Source organism: Ruditapes philippinarum, unplaced genomic scaffold (assembly GCF_026571515.1).
Source record: "Ruditapes philippinarum isolate M1 unplaced genomic scaffold, ASM2657151v2 ctg708_1_1_1_1, whole genome shotgun sequence".
In the NCBI taxonomy this organism is placed as follows: Eukaryota; Metazoa; Mollusca; class Bivalvia; order Venerida; family Veneridae; genus Ruditapes; species Ruditapes philippinarum.
Genome location: NW_026866967.1, coordinates 232,624 through 258,111, shown reverse-complemented (window position 1 = coordinate 258,111; position 25,488 = coordinate 232,624). Strand labels below are relative to the sequence as shown.

The window sequence follows — 25,488 nt, the reverse complement described above, 5'->3', positions numbered from 1 at the left end:
ATAAATCTCAGGTAGTACAATTGTAATGGCCGTTACGTTGATACAGTTTTTACATAGATGGCACTCATATATTGTAAAGTATGTGAAGATTCATTAACACATCAACCAAATTAATATATTTCTAGATAATGATGTCACCCAAACTTCATTAAAAATAAAAAAAAACAACAGATTGTCTTAGAGCATGTGAAGTGCAATGTAACACCGCACTTTGGGGTCAAACGCACTATGGGGTCCGACCTCAAAGTGCGTTTGACCCCAAAGTGCGGTGTTACAGTGCATTTTTTTACAAACCAGGTGAACTAAAAAAAATTAAGTTTGAAATATCCTTACAACAACAACAACAATAATAATAATAATAATAATAATAATAATAATTCTCCATCTATTAATAATAAGCCAACTGCACTTCTTTTGTTTTGGTAATAAAGTTAAGTATTATGTTAACATTCCATACATTAATATTTCCTATAAAATGGTGAGTACCTGCAATAACTTTTCAGAATTTATTTGTTTATCCAGCCGTGTTTTTGTGCAAATAAATTCCTTGATATTGTTATGAATTTTTTGTCTAAACACTTCTATTTTAACTGACAATAAATACATATATCAGAAACTAATTTGTCTGAACACTGGTTTTTGATTGGCAGTTTTACTTCGTTTAATTGTGCAGCTGGCAAATTTTGCTTGAAATATGAATTTTATATGACATAAAGTAAAAATGATCTTTCCTACGCAAGTTTTGACAAATGTTTTATATATGTAAGATTTAATGAATAATTAAGACAAAAGGGAAAAGCAAAATATCTAATCAAAGTTCAGATATTTTGACAGAAATCTAGAGGATGATAACGTATAAAGAAATAACTAAAACTAAATTGGATTTTATAACGCATTTCAGTGTCTTGTATAAAGCATATTTGGATAAATGTGAAACATGTAAGAAAAGGAATTTTATTATATAATTATATTCTATTCAAATAGAAAGCTAATTACGTTAATATATACTATTTATAAAGGCGGGTCGTTAGGATTTTACACCACGTGATCAATGTATTGGTAAATCATGTAACAGAAATAAAACGGAAAATGAATACCACCTTTTATTCGGATATCCGAATGTTTACGGTAACGAAATCGTTTCGTTAAAATACCATTATCATTGGTCATCGTAATTATAGCAGAATAAATTCAAAATCCAACATATACTTGCTTGTATAGCTGAATTATTTATTTCCTAAAATGCTTTATTCCAATCTAATTCATTTCTGTAATTCTGTAATTGTGTATAATCATTGTAAATCACTTACATGTTTAACAAACATGTTGTTCATGCTTATGTAAGTTTATTTTACCTATATATATTTGTAAGAATTGTAAATGTTTTGAAGAATTTGAATCATTTCATTTAGTTGATAGACGGTCGATGCAGAGTAATTGATACAGGCAAAGATTTTAATCACATATTAATTGCTGGTGTACAAACATCTTACTAAATCCATCCATTTAATTAATTGATTTAAAAGTAAATTATAATCACCCTACACTTCCTCGTTTAGATCTTAATTTTCCCCTAATCTATTAAACATAATTATGATTAATTGTATTTTGTATTAGATTATGCTTTGTAAATTATAAGATGTTTGGAAGCTTTAGCTAGCAGATGATATTAATGTGGGAGATGCATCTATAAATTGAATCTCTCGTAGTGATGTAAATGTGGTATACATTTGCCTGACGTCAGGTCGTTAATCATGCGGACAACATGATAAGACTTGGCGTTGAAGAAGTACACTCTTAGCAGTTTAATAAGACCTATTCAAACAGGGTATGTTTCATTTTGTAAAACGATTGCAGTGTCTAGACCTTTATTCGGTGTAGTCAATTATTTTGAGAATAGATAACCGATTAAAAGTCAGGAAAAGCTAGATAATATTCACTCTTCTTTTGTGATATGCTAGACATGTAAATCCAATTACATATTGATCCGATCTTCAAAAAAAAATGTTTATATTGCTTTTACGAAACACGATTTGTATTTATAGATTAAAAAAAGAAATACTTAAGGGAGTTATCCTCTAAAACGGAAAAAAACATATTACACTCTTCTTTACAAGTTATTTTACGATTATCGCTAAAGGGTTAAAAGCTATTCTTTATTAAAAATAATCCACAATTATAATGTTGCGTTTCCATAATTAATATACTTTTGAGCGATATAGGAGAAAGAAAATGATAATACAGTGAAAAACAAAAATTAAATATTTTGAAATATATGGTTTAGGTATCATTTGAGAACGCGCATACCAGTTAAATGAAATATAATTATTAGCTTTTTTTAAAAACATATATAGATCGCCCGGTATGAATTCAATTTGAATTGTATTAAGATATACAGCAAATATTATATCATTATATTTCATGCATCCAGAATTCAGCTCTGTATTCTAAAACGTCTTATTATTGAGTCAAAAACTTTATGCTGGCAATCGCACTTTATTTGTTAAAGGAACTCAACTGAGATCCAAAAGCCTAAATCATAAAATTTGTATTTCTGACATATATCAGCATAAGCACAAAAAAAAAGAAATATTTGCAAAATACATTAAGAATTATACGCATACCATTCTATGCGCTAACATTAATTGTTATTGCTTAATCTTTATTGTCCTATTTTGCTATGCAATTAAAACCTCAACAACAGCTCAGTCCTTTATAACATCATATTACTAAAAAGATATAGATAATTTTCATTAAACTAAAGCATTTTATACTTCGTTATTCATATACATCATTCGATCCAGAATAAAATTATGCAAATGACACAGGTATTCCCTATACAATTCTGAATAGAAATTAAGAAATGCCAAACGTTTATAGCTTTGTGTATGTAATTTAATATTAACTATAAAATACAGGATTTGGGTTATGGCAGTTTCATTTGGCAGCTTTAACATGACATTATGTCAACTTTTATAGACATATTTCGTGCAACTACGAGTATGCTAACAAAATAACGACATTTGAGCCGCGTCACGACAAAACCAACATAGTGGGTTTGCGACCAGCATGGATCCAGACCAGACTGCGCATCCGCGCAGACTGATCAGGATCCATGCTGTTCGCTATCAGTTTCTCTACTTGTTATACCGTTTGTAAGCGAACAGCATGGCTCCTGATCAGACTGTGCGGATGCGCAGGCTGGTCCGGATCCATGCTGGTCGCAAACGCACTTTGTTGGTTTTGTCGTGACGTGGCTCATTTTGACAACGACATCTCAGTAATATGTGATGTAGATGTGCTAGTCAAGACAAGAAGTTAATTAGATATTATTATTTCCAAAAGTGAAAGAGAAAACAGTTTGAATAGCTTATATATGCCTGATGAATATATATCTTATTGTATCATCTTTAAATTGATTGTTACCCGATAATTAACAGTTCATGTAAACCAATGCTAAACATTTGCACAATCATGCAAAAACATTTAACGAAAATAAAACTCAAAATATAAATGACAGCTGCTTCAATGTACCTTTTCTTGAAGACGGTTTAAGAGAAAATGTATAAAATGTATGTTTCAATCGTTTTCCTAATTATCTGATATAAATAGAACTCGTCGAACTTACACAAACTTGATAGCTAGCTGATTAATCGCCTGAAATCTATGCAATATGTTTGAAAATCTCTTAAAAGTATATTGTTTGTGGTTATGGCAAAATTCAATATAAAGTTAGCATTGAAATACTGGTAAACCTTTTCTTAAAGATCCTGTAACACATTTTTTCATGGTTTTAGTACACATTTTACATATTCTTCGATGTTTGAAAATTATTTTATTTGCATAATTATATACATATATAACTTTTTGCAAGTGTGGTATACACACAGTAACAATATCAACCACAAAACATACAGGATCTTTAAAGATGTCTCTCACTATTGAATGACACATGTTAAAGATTAGAAAACAGGAGGTTGGTTGTAAATCAAATAACTTACGTCACTGAATAAATTACCACCAAAAAACTTGGACAAAACGTCTTAAATTCAGAATACGTGGATTCTCTACTAAAGATGTTGTTTTTCCTAAAATAGTCTCCATAGAAAATATTAAAACATGTTGTTCTAGGTTTAATGGTACAATACGGTTTATAGTCTTACCTTTAAATGGAACAAACAAGTTCAGCCATAGGCATGCCTCTATCTGTTTAGCAGTAAACTTTCCAATTTTTACAAGCCTTTCGAGAATTATTTCAGGTATTCCATTCCATGACTTTCTAACTTCGTCAATAAGTTTTTGAGGACAAACAGGTTTAAACTCAGTTGCAAATCTTTCTTTATTATCTTTCTTAAGTTTTGGCCTGACAAGGTCTCTGTTCGGAAGGAATCGTATTGCCTTTTTATCTGAAAGATTAAGCTCGGCATATTTCAGTCCGCGGTATTCATCTACATCCCGTAGATGACACGAACGTTTAAACTTTACCTTCATACCTTGCACCTCCGTTCCGTCCCTCATATCAATCTTATGGTCACCTAAATGAGTTCGATCTATTTCACACTTATCGGACATGGGGTAAAGTTGAGTCCGTTCCCTATGGTAATGTTGACTACAAATTTCTGTTACTAGAAACAGTTTAAAAATGACTAGTATAAATCCGGAATCCATATTCTCTGCACACGCACTGAAATGTTCTATTTATAGTTTTTTATTGTTAAAATAAAATAATTGCTCTAACTATCCCTTTATATTGGTTTGAAATACCTTTTAAATCCAGTAAGTGTTTGATCTGATACGTTCCGTAGATAATAGGTATTTTTAAAACCACTTTGAAATAATTAGATTCTTGAACATATTTCAAATTAGAAACAGTTGCATACCTAAAATAGCCCGATTAAAACCACCGATTTTCAATTAAAAGAATTATACCCAACCGTATTTCCCTTCAACTTTGTAAATAAATACAACTGTTAATTGTCAATTGCTGCCAGCTATCACTTTTTAAACTTATAATCGAGACATTGATAAATCCATATATGTCATAATGTCCTATTTATGTGTTACAAATTTGAAATTTAAAGATAAACACACTTTCAACATGACGACACGTGAAATAACTGATTAAGACAAGATCTCCCGAGCAAGCGATTTATTTAAAACATCCACCCACTCATGTCCACTGATAGTGCATTAAAGAAGGTTGTATCCTTTATTATAAATATAATAAACTATTTTCTACTGCTCGCGTTTTCTTATTAATAAATATTCGTAAGGAAATGAGCCTTAATTTGTCACGCAATAATGGCTCATTACCTAGCGATCTAAATAGAAAATCTTCATTCCTGGGAAGTGAAAATAGCAATCTCTCTATATATCTTATCACTCTATCGTGAACAGTATAAAAGCTTGTGTACTTCCCTTACCCATGCTAATGTTATTACATCAATTCTTGTCTTATCATATTTCACGTTCGTTTCCTTCACATAACTCAAAACATTCTGGTCACTAAACCCTCTGCAAATCCGATTGAAGGATTACCAATAACAACTTTACTATTTTTATTTTGTTTACTTCCCTTAACTCGTATGGCGAAAATAAATGTATATGTAAGTATACTTAACAATTTTAGAGACACTTTCACATTGCCAATAATGATATCCTACACAATATGTTTGAATGCAATCTCTTTTTGATTCACAGTCCATATGCTATTCCTATCCGTTTTTCAAACTGCTGCATAAAAAATACAGTCAGTCAAATAATTGCTTAAGCAGTGGTAGCGCAAATTATACCCTACTGAGCAGTTAGTGCAACTAATTTAGAGTATATGAATTGTGCTACACACCACTATTGTTATTGATTGATGTTTGAAGAGTTTAACAAATTCTTAGCGAATTGTTTCTTTTATTTGACATGCTTAGTACGCCTTTTGTGTAAATTATTAATTCCGTACTCTCTGCCTGTCACTGGGTATAACTTAATTAATTAGAACAAACTTCTGTGTAAGAAGCAATTAATAGTATTGTCATTTAATAGCTAATTCTTAGAAGTAAATCCGTCAATAGTAACTCCCACAATTCCGTGTCATTATGTAAGAATCTCAATCTGTCATATATGCACTATCCAATGTTTTATATCTAATTAAAAGATAATTATAATGTCATTTTAGTAACAATAATCCCGTGGCACTAAAATAGATTTTTAGAGAGAAAAAATAGCAATTTCCTACAGAGTCTACAACTGTTACGTTTGAAGTGCGGAATTTCCCGAATGTTTGATACTTGGAAACAATTGTTGACGCTTAAGCGATCACACATGTGTTGGCGTTACATACGCACTCCTATTATCGCCATTTGTACAATCAAAACATAGCAATTCGTTCTATCGTGCTTAAGAGTATGTTTAAGTTTTTGTAAGTATGTTGCGCGCGGTTCTTCAGACATAAAACAATAAACGAATCCGCCTGGAAAATACTGGGAAATTACAAAACTCTCTCAATTTAATATGATTTCATTAACATGTGTGATTGAAGTGAAGAATGTGGATGCCAAATGATGTTGTCAATACTGACAAGAATAAACATTGACCTTGATTTGTATAATGATTGCTTATTTCTCTCCTAATTCCAGTGAAAGTTAGGTTTTAAGAAGACTCGTATAAACAAATTAAAATGATTACATCAGTGTTACTGAATATCTTTTTTTTTTGCATTTTACAGATTTGATTTATAGCATCTTTTGAAATTTACAGGCATCCTAAAACACTTAGTACGTGCGTATAGGAATTAAAAGAACTGATTGATTTGCCCAGACTGCATTAAAGAGTTGATTTTAGTAACACTTTTATGTCCTGCACATATGTGAATATATACGACAAAATTAAGATTAGAAAATTTAAATTTTCAAACATGATCAAACTTCAGCAAACAAAACATTTTCGATTTTCGAAAGTTGAAACATTCTTGCAATCCAGGTTACAGCTGAATGTTTTATGCAATACAGAGGGAAAAAACAGCCAGTTGTTTGTAAGAGAAGGTCCACTTGTATTGACCAGTAGTATGAAATACAGCTTCCCGTATCCAATTGGACATATACAGTAAATATTGAATAAGTTTCAATACACGTTTGAAATATTTTACCGAACGATGGATAATGTGAATGACATCACTTCATTATTTCATTTAAACAACACACGCTGCACTTTCATTTAAGCCCAAGACAAAATACAAAACAAATAATTCTTAAGTTTCTCGAGAAACAAAAACTTTGTCTATGGCAATTTGTAATTTGTCATGCGACTTTTTTAAAAACACACTTTAGGTTTCCGTATTATTAGGAAAGCACTATTTGTGTACCGTTTTGGTATCTCGAGAAGCATATAATTAAGTTAAGGGAGTAATTTGCGAATGTCCGATAAGAGAAGTCATCAACCAATTTGTTTACACAGGCCTGTAATCACGTGACAGAATGTGACGTTTGTAGTTGTGACACTAATGTGACATTTCTGTCGATGATTTTCCCCTCGTTGTCTTGGTTTTTTCAACAAGCCATAAAGTACTACTGTGTGTAAAATGCATATATTTAAAGTTAAATGGTGAAAAGTTATTCCTCGAAAGCATTAAAACAGCAAAATTACACTCACTTTGATTGAGTCTATACCTGAGGGATAATGAACAAGTGAAATATCCCTCAAGCACCCTAGCACCGGCTTGAGCGATATTCAATTGTCAACACTTAAAACTGCTGGACTCAATGATCCCCAAGGACCAGAAAAATATAACAACACTGAAGTACGGGGCACACATCACTTGATAACTATTAATACCATAAAATGTATACGTGATGCGGCTAACAAGGTGGTTTAAGCGTCGTGCTTTTTGGTTCCAACCTAATCCCAAATCAGGGGCAAGTTATTGTTTCACTGAGCAAGAAACTTAATTATAATTGCTTAGTACTGTTTGGTTTGAAAGTGTTTCAATAAGCTTTTACTTTTAAACACAATCGATCTAATCTGTTTTAACTGAAAATGGCCGTTAAAGATAAGTATAAAAGGAGAAATCATATGTACATGCTGTATTTTGATGAACATATGTATCCAATGCCAATATATTTACGTTTTTAAATGAACTTGAATTTCGATTATTGGATCGTCACAATGCAGAAGATACATGTAGTTCAAGCAGACCTAAATCTTTCCAATGTTCTCAATCTTCTTAAACATAAACCCAACATCATTTCACCAAAGAGCAGCGATTTTTTTTAAATAGCCTTAAAATGTTTGTAATAAAATAATAAAAGGGTTATTAACATTTTGAAATATGTGCAAATTTGTATACTTTAAGAAAATCCAAGACGTATATTCCATATAGAGACACACACACGCCTATATATGGAAGGAAATGCCTCAATAATAGCACAATAGCTGAAATGGTTGCTAATAAAAATAAGTTTTATCCAATTATGACAGTTGATTATTTCTGTAAAATAGCGTCTGAAGAATGGACAGACTTATTGATCTTTGACTGATGAATGCCCTGGGATACACCGAGATGTAGTATTATAAAGTATACAGTAATGTTTGTATAGTTTCATAAGTAATGAGAACATAAAACGTAAATCAAACCTACAGTGACATTCATAAGATATGCGTTAATTATATCAGTTTATATCTGAATGAAAATATTACTCTTAAAGATCATTCGCTCACTTCGTTTTTTCCAGAATAATCATTTAAATTGTAAAAAAATGACCCCAAATGAAAAGCGTTTAAACGTTTTTCACTCAAATCGGGTTAAGAAAAAAAAAATAAAAATACGATTTTCAATTTATTTCAAAGTTTATTTCCTACATTTCTGTATAAAGTGCCCAAGCTCATTCATGTAAGAAATTTAAATGTTATGTTTTAAGGCTTTTAAACCTTAGTGGATTCCCTTTAATAACTCCAAGAAGATGCGTTATGCTATGTGTATTTTCAAAGTATTTTTTAAGTTTTTCCCTTTTCATCAAAGTCCTAGATACAGCTCTAAGTAATCTTACAAATGATAATTCTTGCATTATTTTTTGCATTTCCTTGTAACATTTGAATGTTCTAATCAATTTAAAAACAAAAAACTGCACCGTAATTATGTTATTACCAAAGTGTTTGAAAATGTAAACGTTTATATTAGAATGCAAAAATGCATGTTTAATTAAAATTTGCCAACGTCTGTTATAATCTAATGACATTTGTAACAATGCCATTACTGTATTTCCTCAACAAAAAATCGTCATAATTATGGTCGTTCATAAAAAAAGACATCAAATCAATTTTAGTAACTGTAAATGTAATGTTCGAATGTACGGAATTTTATGGCATATTTTTCTGATATGTCTTGTTGTTAGCCATTGCTATGAAGATATATTCCTTTTATTTATAAATATAGATATATATCTGTTTTGAATTCACAACTATAACCCTGCCATCGGATGATAATGACACACTAAAAATACAATTTTTCAAGTAAGAAGAATGTATCTAAATTGTTTCTACATTACCGTTAATGTCATAGTTATACATCGAGTCGAAAAAACAGAAGAATTGCCGTGTATTTATATAATCTAGAAGTATTGCCGTGTATTTATGTAATATATATCAAGTGGTATCATCTTGAAGAATTAAACAATATAATTAATATAACAATGTTTGATATAAAAAGAAGCAAAGCTATAAAACATCACTTCATTGTGATAAAGTACACTTAATTGATAATTTGAATTATTACAATTAACAGTTTATACATATTTTTAGATTTCCACTTCAAAGGCTGTAGATCTAAAAGCCTTTTTATAAATGACAGTTTTATTATCTCTCCAAACAGGGACTCTTTGATGATAAGTAACAAACGGTTTTCAAAAGATAAAAAAAATATTTAATGTTTTACAAATTTTGTAAACAAATTTATTTATGATGTACCATGATATTGTGTTAAATTGTACTATACAATTTTGTGTGAAATGACTATGTACTGAATGTATACGTCAATAAATTATCTATCTATCATTTATCTATTTAATTTTTTTTAAGATAACATGACTTCAAATGAATCATATTTTAAGTACAGTTTGTGATAGAGTTCTGTTGTGACAAAATGTTGCGTTGAATGAATTAAACTAGTCTACAAGTTCATTTTAAAATTATCAGATGTAAAATAAATACAAAGTTTGTTGTTGATGACTAGATAAGCCATACAACTTGTGGATCCAATAACGCTGCGTTCCATTATTCTATTTAAAGGGAAATAACAAGTACGAATCTAACTATGACTAGGACGGTGATGTCTGATAACACGAATTACATATTTACTACTTTTATGCATTTTCACAATGCATGGAGAGTAAGAATCAAACCATTAGGAATGCCACAAACACGATACTGTTTAAGAACTGGACTTCGCATAGCAAAGAAACAGACAAAACACATTTGTGTACATAAATTGATAAGCTTGAAACATGTAACATACTTAATACGTTCCCTAATTCAAATGATTGTATAGAGATGGGACATTCGTTTACAAAATCTCTACTTTTGTTTTTTGTTCCTGGCAGTGGCTAAAATAAAAAAGAAATAGAATTTTTTTAATATACAAATTGATGATGCACAATTAATTATGTAAAACAATTGTATTTTATCTGTTGTCATATAATCAATTTGTTGATATTTGAATCAGAAACCCGAAAACAAGAGCGTTAAGACTATGTAGTATGGAAGAAGAAACAAGTAAATTTTTTAGTAAGCTTTAAATCATTTAAAATCATTAACATTTAATACAGTTTTAACCGTTGTTGAAAATTAGGACCCATCATCAAAGGCAGACATGTATTTTTGTATTTATTTTGACAATAGGGGCCTCGCCATTTAATTTCAATTCAGCCTTTTATCTAAGTGGAAAGCTAACCAGTACATAATGAACATACACATATATATTTGAACTGTTTGCAAAATAATGATAATCAGTAAATCACGCGGTGTTCCCTATTGAACGGAGAAGGGTGTAAACATGAAATAAAATCACTGCTGACGATCTATCTTAGACAAGTCACGTATCCATTAAAAGTGCGACGCGCCGAAAATATGTACGGAAACAAATCAAGCTCAATGTAGCTTGATACCAGGTACAGCAGCATTTATTTGTTGATGTCTCGTGCTAGAATCTCATGATATAATTCCTTGCATCCGAACTCCAAACAGTGCTTTTATCACTGCATGGGGTATATTATTTCGATTCTAACATGACATTTTATTTAGCTATAAAACCACTGTTGGGGATATATATTTTCTTAAATATAAATGACTATTTTGTACTGAAACCTCAATGACAACAACAACAACAACAAAAACAACAACAAAACAGAAATAACAAACCAGACATGCACCATTATTTCTATAAATATAATACTGATTGTGTGAGTTGACCAAACCTTTTTGGCAATTTTATTGCTATACACAGATAATTATGACTTGTTTGGACTTTTTGTCCGTCTTGAAGTATTTTTGATATGCAGACGTTATAATATGATTAGGAAAATTGGCTTTTTTTGTTGCCTATGACGTACAACGGTCAACATTTGCTCTATAGCAAAAGTACTTTGCCTTAATAAACAAAAACATTCTTAATAAGCAGTCGATCGGTTTTGGATTAGTAATTAAAGTCTAATTTCAGAAATGTCATTTGGGGCCGATATGCCAAAAGTTTATCTAATTCGGATTTCTTTATTTTAAGAAACAATTAACCGAAACAGTAAATAAGCTAATTATATATCACTATTTTTATTCAACGGCGAAATTTGATCATCTAGAATTAGTGTCTCTCTAGATGTAGACTGTATGTTCTAAAGATAATTAATTTGCATTGCAAGACTAATTATACTTCAAAAATAAATTGAATAATACCCCAAACATAAATAAATAAAAACAATAAAAATAAATACGGATATTACAAAAAAAACTACAGAGATATAATTTTACTTCAACCCTTTCCCTGCTTGAAGCAGAAACGATAAGCCTTTGCCTCTATTATAGAGCCAGTCAAATCTGGACTTCTATGTTGTCTGACAAGGCATCTATCCTGTTTGTTAATCAACTTCAAAGTGTCATTTTGATGTTTCAAAACTTAGAAATAAACGGTTGCATAATTTCATAAATGAAAGATGGAACAGTTATGGCAATTTAACAGGCTGCAAAGGGTTAAAGTAATTCTTACATACCCATACAAATACATGTAACACTCGTCTGCTTTGTTCTGCTGAACTTACCTGAAAAATAAAATAATTATAGGTGACATATCAATATTAGGTTAAACCAATTAGTGTATTGCTTATTACATTTTGGCTAATATTTTGTCATATCATATAACATGTACATGTTTGTTATTTATAACATGGAGGTTTGCTGACAAATATCAAAATGCCTTTTACTAATATTTAAATATTTATCAATCGTTCCCCTTGTATATCATTGCGTCGGCATGAAAAGTCAAATGAAAATTAAAATAGAGAAAAAATGAATTCCTAAAGAAAGTCCAACAAGAGAACATTGATAATGTTGCAGGCTCGGTTTGATTGAGCCTGTTGATGGGCGGTACTGTCAAGTGCAAACCACCGTCCAGGCCCCTACCACCCCCCACCCCCCAAGAACCGGCTTAAACAGATTCCAACATTTAAGTCGAATCTATATATTCCACGATATTTTTCTAAATTACAACAAATATGCAACAATACAGTCAAGCAAGTGTACGTGTACATGCAAAATAAAGAGCAAAAAGTTTAGTATTGTGTGCCTAGTATAAAACAAGTCAAACTAATTGAAGCAATTCTATTCGTGTACAAAAAGGCCATTTATCACTAACATGTTTTATAATACCGTCTTGGAAATTATGTTCACCTTGGGATATTTCTTTGAAAATTTTAATTACTTTTGAATAATTATCTAATTTATTAACCTCAGAATCAAGCTTTTATATCAAAGCAAAAACTTATCATCTTAATATGCATTCATATAGGACTAATTTTAATGTTGATCTATGTTGACATTGTATAATCTAATACTTATCTCTATAATAAACTAATATGATAGATATTTCTTAAAGAGTCCTTAGTTATTACCTTTCACTATAACTAGTTATTGTTAGATGACATGGATATAATGTATGTTGCATTAATACGTACTTCCATACTATTATTAACGAGGCAATTTTAAGTGAAGTTTATAACACACTAACAAATATCTGTTTACAAGATGTTAAGTATTGATGGGAAAAGTGTACAGCAACCTGGGATAGTTTACATTGCGAAAAGAGCAGATGGCAAAACGAAAATAATTTGATTATACCATGTACAATTTCTTTCAGTAAATTGTGTCGGCATAACAAATTATTTTCTAGGTTGCACTTTTGTCTTACGAAAAGTTCTTTCCTAGTTCTGAATGATCACTGTACGAGACACATTTTGTTGTTGTATGGATATTAAATTGATCATATCATTTGCACTATATTAAGATGAAAATGGAATTCCTACGGAAGCGTCTTGGTGCCATTTTATAATGTTCTATATAAAATATAAATCCTAACTAGGACTTTATAATTCCTACGTAGGAAAAATATATGCAAAATTAGGAGTTCAAAACTTCTACGTAAGACTTTTAAACTCCTACGTAGGAGTTTCAAACTCCTAATTTGTTTTTTCTTCTCCTACTTAGGAGTTATAACCTCCTAATACACTTTAATATTTTTACAGAACATTATGAATCGGCATCAGGACGCTTCCTTAAGTTCCTTTGAATATTTAAGTGCTCGACATACTATTTAAATGTCATATAAATAATATTGTATTCCTTGCATTATCTATTAACTTTCGTATGACTGGATCTATTTATTTGGTCTTATACTTATTTGTCTGACTTATAGCGCAAACTATTGTTTGTATGTTTTTGTATTTGCAATGGAATGATTGGTTGCTACAGATATATATCTGTATTACAGCAGAAAGGAAAAAGTGTATTTGGTTGATCGTTTTTTTGGAGTTTTGATGTTCTTGTTTTTCTTGTTGTTGTTTTTTTTTGTAGTCTTTTTCGAGCAATAATATTTAAACTAGACCTAGCATTACTAAGACACGTTTGAAATAGAGAAAACAGAATCCCTAAAGAAAACCCAACACGGCAAAATTGTAAAATGTTGCAGGCTCGGTTTGATTGAGCCTGTTCATGGACGGTACTGGAAAGTGCAAGTTACCGTCCACGCCCCCTAGCACCGGCTTAAGCAGAATTCAACATTTAAACACAAGAATGGTGAATTTTGAATTTAGAAACATCCGCAGATGTGTTCATACGGCGGTTATCATGGAACCTTCAATGTGACACAGTAGTGTCATTCCATGAAAAGCGGCGTATGGTCCCCAAGTAAAAGAATGCGTGTGCCCTAAACGAGAAAACAATGGGCGGAACTAAATAAAATGGAATTTTGAAAGGGGATCTGAGGTTATGAAGCCTGCATATCACAGACAAGACGTCAAAAGACAGATTTAAAAAGCAGGCAACATATCCTAAGGGTGATTATACAGTATTCAAGTAGGAATACTGGAACCACCCAAGTTGAAAAAGGCCATAAACAAGCAACTAAAAATACCATCTAAAATGTATACACAACAATAATGTCGTGCTGAACGATCTTCAAGGATCGAAAATATAACATCATTGATTAAATGTACTTTTTACAGCCGCCGCACGGCACTCATAATGGTACCAAACGTAAACTTTGAAGACAAATAGGATTAGCGTGTACTAACAGTCTTCCATGTTCAAGATACCTATTTTTGAGGCACATATACTTAATGCAATTTAAAGTGTTATACTCGTTGATACGTGTAGTTAAGTTTGTGCCCCGAAAACATGTTTCAATGTTTTTGCTAAGATTCAAGTGTTTGCGTCGACACTTTACATTGCTTAGACAAAATATCCAAAATATAAATGATAATTGAAAAAAGGCATACTTTGTTTTTCTACCCATTCATAAAATAATTCATTCAAGAGTCGCATGTCTTGTATCAAAAGTATATCGCATTTATATCTTAATTTCTTATATTTCTGTATAAAAAAAACAAAACAGGAGAGATCCAAAATCAAACAAAATCATTTCTGAATGGTAACCATTCTTACTAGAGTCTTTAATATATTCAATTGTATTAAGTTAAGTATTATGATAGGAAGTTATAAACCTGACAAACATATCATAGATGTGTCAAACTTTATTTGCCTTGATTTGTATAACTTGTCGTAAAAGAGATTCTGGAAGGAACAATCAAAACATTTAATGATGGAGTTTTCAAAAGAACATACAATAAAGCAGAGTTTATACGTACAGTAAAGCAGTTTATTTTAAGGCTCAACATCTAATATTTTAGAATGGACAAACCTACGAATCGAATAATATACAAAACACATGTCGCATTGTCTTTTCAAAGCAATAACATTTTTAACCGGACCTGTCCTGCAACACTTTCAATTTTGCCATTTCGAGTGTTTATTTAGGCCTGCGCTTTTCTCTATATTGTAACAGTATTGCGAACTTAAAAGCAGGATACTGAGAATGACTGAACCTTTTGATTATAGGACACGTAGGAAACTTATGGCACTATTCAATCCGGCCATCTTGTATGACACTGTTATTGGTAAAGAAAGTCCAGTTCTTCACACATTGAAATATGTATGTTGTTCGAAAAGCTGAAATAATACCATTTGTAAGGATACTCAAACTGCAAAATGCACGTCAGGGTGCATTCCCATTTCCAATGTTACTTTAATGTCGTTAAGTGTATGAGAAGACCAAACAGATTTCATTTTTTTATGCATTGCTGCAAGGTTCTATGCAGAATCGTTTTAACTGCTCTTAAAAGGCTTTAAACACTATTTTATAACTGTTATTAACCAATGAATGCAGGTGAAGCATCTATTAAAGGCTTTTTTTAAGATTTCAAGATAATAATAGTTATAGTATACTTAATATTTGTTTGACTCAAAATATTTTAAAATACCTTACTAAAATCAAGTATGTCAAAGCAGGGATATTTGTTGTGCAATTGTACATTATTATCCCGACAAATCATTTAACAATCATAATGTTTAAATAAAAAACGATTGATTTGGCGTTATAAGTAAACATTATTTACAGTATATAAACCAGCCAATGAAATAGTATCCGATGATTTTTTAATTACTTAAAGTCACGCTTACTTCTAACAAATTTAAAGAGACGTTTTAATGCAATAACATTTTTTTATTATGTTTGAACATTTTTGTTTGAGTCATTAGTTGCAAACACTACAATTTCATTGTTTCTGGCTTTTCAAATTGAAAATATATTTAAATCATTAGGGGCTCACTTATTTGAAAAATGCTTCTTGAAGCTGTTGGAAGAATCATTTCAATTATCCCCTAGACCATCGTTAAGAACAATTTTTCACGAAATAAATTTTAATTTATTACACCTCATAAACATCAGCCATAACAGGAGTCCTGCTGGTTACAAAAAAGAATTCGAGCCTTGAATTTTGAATTCTATTTATAATATGGCGATTTGCTGACAACTATCAAAATGCCTCGTACTAATATTTAAATATTTATCAATCATTCCCCTTGTATATCTTTTCATCAGCATGAAAATTAAAATAAAAATTGAAATAGACAAAATAGGAATTTCTAAAGAAAGTCCAAAAAGTGAACATTGATAATGTTGCAGGCAAAACTTACAAATTTTACATTTGAATTTTGAATTCTTGAATCTTGAAAATCTTGAACATTGAATGTTCGTGTTGAATATTCTGTTAGAATTGATAGGTTTAATGTTCGGTATTTTACTAAAATATCATGTACATCATTGAAAGGTTCCCTTGTTAAATATAACCTTTATTATTACCAGTTCTAATGGTGTATGTACCGAACTTGAAACAAGTTTAAAACGAGCTATTAAACTATTTAAAAGGTTTTACATTAATTAGATGTTCGTTTCCATCTTAATCAGATGTTTGGCTTTCAGTCCCTGCGATAAATATGACACATTGTACATGTAACATTCATTTAAATGGGTTTTTAAACATGTGTAACTAGGTGAAAATTTGTTTGATACATGCATATCTTTGATATCGGTAAAAATGTTATCAAATTGAAACGACAATATTAATGATAGAACTGTGTCGCTTTCTTTACGAAATAATACAATATTTTTAAAACACATGATATAGATAAATGTCTTTATGTTTGTGATATTACCTGTACTGAAAATGGAATAATTTTAAGGATATTATGCTCCATACAATACTTTGCACAAAAACAAAATATTTTCCAGAGATAAAAATCCATGTATGCCTTTCATTTGACAATTATAACCTTCCTTCGCCCCCATTAATGGGGTCTCTCCCTATATGCCATTTGCTTATTATTAGATAAAAAAATATCTTATAATCTTATCATCTTCATGAAGCCTGATTGAAATCTTTAACATATTTGTGCTATAATAATCTCGTGCTGCATATGTAAAAAAGAATTTCACAATTAACGAAAATCTGCTGTTGATATTGATTTGTTTTCTCATATTTTGTCAATAATATCATATAAAAATAATAACTCCCAAAATGACTTCCACATTTTGCAAGGGAGAAAGCTATGGTAAAAATCGGGAACTGTTTTGAATTGAACATTTCCAAAGTACCAAATAAAGCCACAGATAAGATATTGTTATGAATATATCTCTTCATAGCTTCAGCAATCCAGTCATAATAAACCACAAAAGATCATATTGATATAGTTATGACCATTCGATTCTGATCATGCAAATTCAAAACAAAATTTATCTACAAATTTATTCATTTACGACGTACTTTTCAAAAAAAGTGTTTTTATTTTGGTGAATCAAATTATTTTGCAAATTAAAATGCATAATGCCTATTTCATGATGGCCGATTAAAATTACTTTCCTTTCAAATCAGGTTTTGGTCTTGAATCAAGCAACATAAAATATATATAATTAAGCAACCTAGTTTCTACAAATCATCAGTGATAATGAATGTTATTTAACACAATGTCAAATTTGTATAAAAATATCAATAACTTACAATATTGTTTCATTGTAATCTGATTTTAACGTTAACCATTTAACGTACAAAGCTTTCAAAAAAAACACTATTTGGGTCAATGAACGCGCTCAATACTGTGCTGTTATTTACGGTCTTTTAAATTTGAAAGATATTTAAATCATTTGGGTCTCACTTATTTCGGTAATGTTTTGAGGAGTTGTTGAAAGAATCATCACTGTTATCCTCTAGGCCATCGTTTAGAACGATATTTCACGAAATGAATTTTAATTTGTTACACCTCATAAACATCAGCTTCGCCAGGTTTTTTCCGCTGCTATTAAACTTAAATCTATTTTGTTTACTTCAATTTGTATTTGAACGCAATAGTATTTTTTTCTAACTCTAATCTATGTATCAAAATTGAAATTTATTTAAATTTGTAGAAGTGATTTTATCTTACATACGAGATCGTTTAAAAATGATTAAATATCTATTGTGTTAGATTATTATGTTAGTACGTAGACTGCAAAATAGAAATGTATATAAACACATAGATTGGTAAAATATGTCAAATTACGTGTTTAGCGAATGCATAAATCTTTAATCTAATACTCAAATTATTTTTACAAGCAAATCTATGTAGTTAGATATTATTCCTTGCGACGTTTCAGAAATTTAAACAACTGCATACAGGTTTACATAGTTTATTTTCCCCATTTAGTCATCATCTTTTAAAAATATTACAGAGAAATATAAGCAGAAATGTCAAAGAAGAAAATTGTAAACAATATGCGATAATGTTCACAGCAGATATCCTTTGTATTTTTAAGATACACGTTGTAAATTTCGTCGATGCTTTTAAAAATATACGTATGACAAACTAGAGCTGCAGAAAATAAAACAAGCTATATAACTTTTTAGAAGTATGCATTTCTTCAACGCGTCAGTGTTTCTCTAACAACCATGTAAAGCAAGACACGTTATTAAACTTTCTTTTAAATACGGGTATGTCCAACACATGACCCCTATTGATTATAGGGTCATAAGTTCAAACGTCAGGGTCACAATGACCTTAACACTGAAAATACTGGTTTCTGGAGCATAACACAAGTTCCATTTGGCTTACAGAGTTCAAACTTCATAGGATGATTGCCTATATTGAATGAAAGATCCATATCTATATTGGGGTCACAAGGTCAAAGGTCAATATCAAATGACCTTAATATTGTAAACGGTTTTACAACAATCAAACGTCACAGAATGATCACTTATATTGAGTACATTAATTATATGCCACAAACATGCTTATACATGTATTATGTTATACCTCTGGCGTCTTTTCGTCTATCCTTCATTTTTACTTTACTTTATTTCCATGTATTTATGTATCAATTTCTATAATTGCATTGTTTTTCCTTCATTTATGGGTACAATGAAAGATGGCTATTTTACAGAAGTCACAATTTTGTTTTGTTTGTTCATTCAAGACTAACAGTTTTCGGGCATATAATGCTCCGCCTAGTGGTGCTCTTGTTTAATAGTCTTTTACATATCTTCTTATTTTACGTTCTGTAGCTGATATATGTTGGAAGTTTCAATCTAATGTTTAAAAGCTTTAGGACCTCCTTTAGGAGTTCCTTTAAAAGCACACATACTGCATAAACCTGGAATGAATAATTTGCAGACTATATAAATGTTTCAGGCGTATTTTTTTTAAAATCTGTCTTGTAGTTTGAAGCGTACTTCCTTACAAATTGCCATGATGCCTTATAGACGTTTGGTAATTTCAAATCAAAATTACAAAACAATGGGTTTTGACATTTAAGATTGAAAAAAAAGGTATTAGAGGAAAATGAATTATTCTGGCGCTTGAGACTACTGTTATAAAATTTATCTTTTAAATAACAAAAGTTCTAGTAAATTGTTGATAATATTTGTACTATACATAATCAGACATTGTCATTGAAGGTGACAATTTAATAGAATTTAAGTCAGAGAAACAGTTTTAAACGACCAATGTCGTTTTTTTTAGTTAATAACATTCAATATAAGTATGAACACTCAAATTTTCAGAACACTTCAAGAAAACATAATAATTTTGTTTATCAATTAAAAAATGGAATAAATATACAAAAACACAAAGTTGTTAAATTATCTATTATATATAGTAAACAATAAACCATTTAAGGGTCCTGTAAAAAATACTCGACCGTTTTCTTATCTGATATATTTGTATAATATGTTCCGGCTTCAAACGCTTTTCGAACAGCGTGGCTGCTGAAATTACAATTTTACTGAAGTTGCACATGTACTTAAAAAAAAGCGAAAGTTACAACTGAAACATAAGAACATGCCTATGGGTGAACTATTAAAACAACCATTGTATTACATCGAACACTCGTGACAAACTTTAAAATATTCATTTCTTTCATAAACCACTTTATTTTCTTTGTATTTAAAATAAGCAATGCGATCTTCTTTTTTGTAGATTCTCTTTATAATTTACTATGTCAATTTGAATATTTAGATATTATTCTATAGTCGTAAAACTAACATTTATTTGATATATTAGATACTCAACTTTCTATATTTATGTATCATATCGTTACGTTAGTTATAAAATAAATGATCCGCAGATTTAATATTGACATTTACAACATAACAAATTTTAGTCGAAGGGAAGTAAGCATGGGCATGATCCAACAGAAAAAAATGAATGTTAAATAAGAATAGAGAAAAATAGTTTTCCTAAGGAAAGTCCAAACCAACAAAATTGAAAGTGTTTCAGCTCGGTTTGATTGAGCCTGTTCATGGACGGAACTGTCAAGTGAAGTGCAAATTACCGTCCACGCCCTCTAGTACCGGCTTAAGCAGAATTTAATATTTAAAGATGAAAATGTTAATTTTTGAATTTGGAAACATCTGCCGATGTGTTCATATGGCGGCTATCCTGGAACCTTCAATGCAACACTTTTGTGCCATTCCATGAAAAGCGGCGTATGGTCCCAAGTAATAAAAGGCATGTGCCCTAAACGAGAAAACAATGGGCAGAACTAAACAAAATTGAATTTTGAAAGGGGATCAGAGGTTATGAATCTGTATATCACGGGTAAGACGTGAAAAGACAAAATAAAGGGTATACAAAAATTATGACATTTATTTCGAAGCGACTTATCCATCTGAACAAATTGCAACCGACATGCATCGGCATCAGAAATTTCGGTTCTTAATGACAAACTTGATATGTAATCTGTATTGTGTAAAGAGACATTTCATGTGAAATATATTAATCGGAAACCATGATATTATACAATCACAAAAAATCAGCTGTCTTTAGCAAGCAACAACATTACAATCTATAGAATTTTCAAAGAATTCAAAGTATTAAGAAGACTTAAATCCTTCAATTTCGAAACCATAACATTTTTTTTGTTATCATTATTCAAACATAAAACAGGCCATATTTTATGATGACAATCAATTTCCTTAATGGCATTTCTGTTGACAACAACGTGTTACAAAGTTTGAATGTTTATCATTGAAACAAATGTCATACACTTTTCAAGAAAATAATTTAAAATTGTGCAACACCATTTCAGGTGGTAATTGCATTAAGCAATTATATTTATTTATGGATTATTAAATTGCAATGACATTTTAATCTTCAGGGGCCCTACTTATTTGACAAATGTTTCAGGATGTTGTTTGAAACAGCATTACTTTAATCCTCTATACTGCCATTTAGCAGGAAATTCCACGAGGTGAACATCCTTTCGATGTACATCATAAAAAAGATGCCTTCTAAACAATAGAAAAAATGAATCGATCTAGTTTCTTTAGACTGAATATCCTTTATTAAATGTTATTTCATTGACTACGATTTCAGGACACAAAAATATTCATTGTCTCTTAAAATACGATGTTCATAATTTATCAGGAAAACATCAGTGCATTATATCAATTAGAAGTAGCCAAAACATAGCAAATCATCATACAGTTTTCATTCACAGCATCCGAAGCTCTCAAATGTTGAGAAGTTTATAAGGTAAAACAGCAGGAACAGTTCATTCCGTGTTTGTTATAATCATATTTTCAAACACCAAATAATTTAATTACAGACACAAGTTAAGTTTACTTTGTTTATTGATTTGATTAAACCTACAATTAAAACAGTTAATAAGATCATTTACAATGATTTCTGATTTTCACACTTTTTGTACCTTTAAAGAGTTCAACAATTTTTTTCAGTGTACAAACTAGATGAGAAAACAATAATAGGAAGGGAATATCTTCTATACAACTTCTTTGTAGAAGCTGATCAATCTTTTATAGCTATTTTATCATAGATTTATAATATAGTGATTATTGCTAGTTATGCGCATTTAATGGCAATAGGCGATCGTCCAATGTATGATAAGATTAAAACATCTCCTTTGTACTTCATATTGAAATTAAATATTGCTTCGTGTAATAATTTTGTGTGAAAGGTGTATTTAAACTCATACTCGATTTAATAATAAATAAAAAAGTTCTATTGAAGTGTGCAATGAATCGCAATATGCTTAAATCGGAAGACGTTCAGGAATTTCGATTCATAAACTGAAAGATGACCTTTCTAAGAAATTTGAATGTAAACAATAATTAACACATCCGCTTTAGGTTTGATGACAATCACTTTACGGCAATATACATTGTGTATTATCGTGATTTCCAGTCCTTTAATTTCTCATCAAAGTGCAAATAGGTTCTGTTTAAGAAATTAACTTTTAACACATTGCCCTGAATGATTTAATGCAGATGGGTAAATGTAAGACATATTACAAGTCCAGAAATGAGTTAAATAGGATTGTTCTTGAAAACTGACGAATGACTCTTCTAATGCAACTGTTCAAAATAAGGTAACACGCTAGTCGTCAGTTATTACTATCAATGAATTATGTGTGTGTTTTTTAAAATGAAAATTAAATTTGAAATACAATTAAGTCATTTAGAAGTTTGTTATCTTTAGAGTGTTTCAAGATTGAATTCACTGTGGTTTGTTTTTGTTTGGTTGTTATATTCTTTTAAAGAAAGTATAAAACACAAATCTGTGTATCTTAGATTTGTTCTTTGTAGCCTATTTAAATATTAGTCAGCACTGACAATTTGATGGAAAACAAAATTAATATACATATAAATCAACGGATATCTTAAGGACATATTAATAAAATGATATAACATAAAATATACTTCAGTGTACTAAAATGTATTAACGCCGCGTTTATATCTGTTAATTTTCTTTGCTAAAAGGGATTTCAAAGGCTGCTTTTACCTAGTAAAAAAGCAAAATGTTTTTATTCCGTTAAGATATTCATAATGAGAGACAGGTAAAAAAGTTTATATCTACTTAAGTTATACCTATTGATATAAGGTTAACATTATATTTTACGATGGTGTTTGATTAGTGCAATTAATTTTGCTTCTTTACATTTTTCTTCGGTCTATAGGCAGTAATTTTAATTTCTTTTACAATAAAAAACAGCCTTTATTAGAAAATGGATGGTAAATATTACCTTTCATATAAAACTTACAAGTTTGTTATTATCAATTAGTGCAGATAATGTGATGATATAATGTTAGACTTAAAAGAGAATCGATCGAACTGCACTTTATTACTTGCGGTAAAACGACATTTAAATTTATAATAAATTATGAAGTGTTTTCGTTATTCTTATAAATTAACCTATTCATAGATAGCTGCGAGATAGTGTTGTTAAATAAACCTTTGATATCGATGAAACTGAAATTTCATGCAAGTAAATTCAAGAACAGCTGTTACATGTTACTGTTTCTTATAATAAGGCTCTTAGATGAATCTGTCCTGGACAAAACGAATGGTATATGACAAGACTTATAAATAATATATTAACTTATACGCATATAGACTGTTTCGTTTTGTAACAAATAAGGCTACATTATCCTTATTTTCCTTTAGATGATATTAAATTAAACTTCCGTTCTTATTTCTTTTTTAACCATTCTGCTTAAATTTCTGAAAATGTTGAACAATTATCAGTCCATAATTTAAAACAAAGCTTGCCACGAAATGAAATAGATAAAAAAATAATATTTGTTTTATTGAATGTATGTCCTTTATTTTATTGAACATAGACAAGGATAATCGCTATCTCTAGCATTTTCATAGGTAAAGAAAACCGAAATTATTCTATACTTAAGACTAGCAGCAAACAAGTTATGTTCCTACAGTTAAAACTTAAGGATATTTGCCGAGAAATGCAATGAGTAATCCATCATTAATTTGAATTTAGTAGAAGGTCTTTTTTATGACATGCTTTCATGTTCTAGTTTGATTTCCTGGTTTATTGAAATTTCTTACAAGTTTGTTTGTCGGTAGGCGGAACTGTACGCTCTTGCTGTAGTGTTTTATGTCGAAAGCGTGATAAGATAAAATGAGGAAAAACACTTATAATTTCTAGTACTTTCATGCCCTAAATTATAATTCAATAGGACAAGGATCAACTAAATACCTTGTTTTATTTATAGGTAAAGACAAGATTAAAATAACACTTAAAACCAACAGTCACGTCATCGCCACAATTAATAATGATGTTTGATAAGGAATGGGATCTTTTAGTTAGGTAGTTCTAATTTTACGACTGCTAAAATCTTTTTTGATTCCTAAGTTTATTGAAATTTCCCACCAGTTTATATGTCGGTAGGCGGAACTGCACGCATTTTCCATGGTTTTATGTACGGGTTCATAGTTTATGTGATCGAAATTTTAGTACGAAGTACATTTTTTAAGCTATTTCTGTTACAACATATGCTAGTGCATTTGAAAGAATAAATTGGTAAAATAAATGATGCATTCTCTCCCACAATACTTGTATTATAAGCAGAAATGGAGCCACACTCTAAAAGAATGTTATGCAAATGTCTTATATGTCATTTAGGTTCAGATAAAATGGAGGGTCGTTATGATTTACCTTAAAAAAGCTGGCCTTCTGATTGCTTGACAGTTTTTGTCGGAATCTTGTTATTTGCGTATGGGCCTTGTTCATACATTTCATGCAAATTGCATTATAGTATAATATGATATAACATAACATAATGATAAAAAGGATTTGTTTTCAACAGGTGTGAACATATTTCTATGACCTGGCTTTTCATAAATGTTTCTTAACCTCACACAACTTATATTGTTTTGTATATTGTTTGCATACCATATATGCATGTACTGTCGGTGTAATTGTAAGGTTAAGTGGGGATGCTCTCCGACCCCTTTGTACTTATGACGGGGTAAATTTACAAAAAACAACAACAAAAATATAAAAAAAAACAACAAAAAACAAATTATTTTGTCGATATCAAATAATATGTTGTTATTGTT

At 30.2% G+C, this 25,488-nt stretch overlaps 1 protein-coding gene across 1 annotated transcript in view; it reads right to left on the bottom strand.

Moving 5' to 3' along the window:
- Positions 1-6,275, bottom strand: part of LOC132734363 (neuroligin-4, X-linked-like) — a 134,979-nt gene extending 128,704 nt beyond the window's left edge. Inside the window, exon 1 of the mRNA XM_060721095.1 lies at positions 4,164-6,275. Within this exon, the coding sequence (XP_060577078.1) occupies positions 4,164-4,668 (505 nt within the window). The 5' untranslated portion in view covers positions 4,669-6,275. The remainder of the gene's footprint in view (positions 1-4,163) is intronic.
- Positions 6,276-25,488: the final 19,213 nt, after the last annotated feature.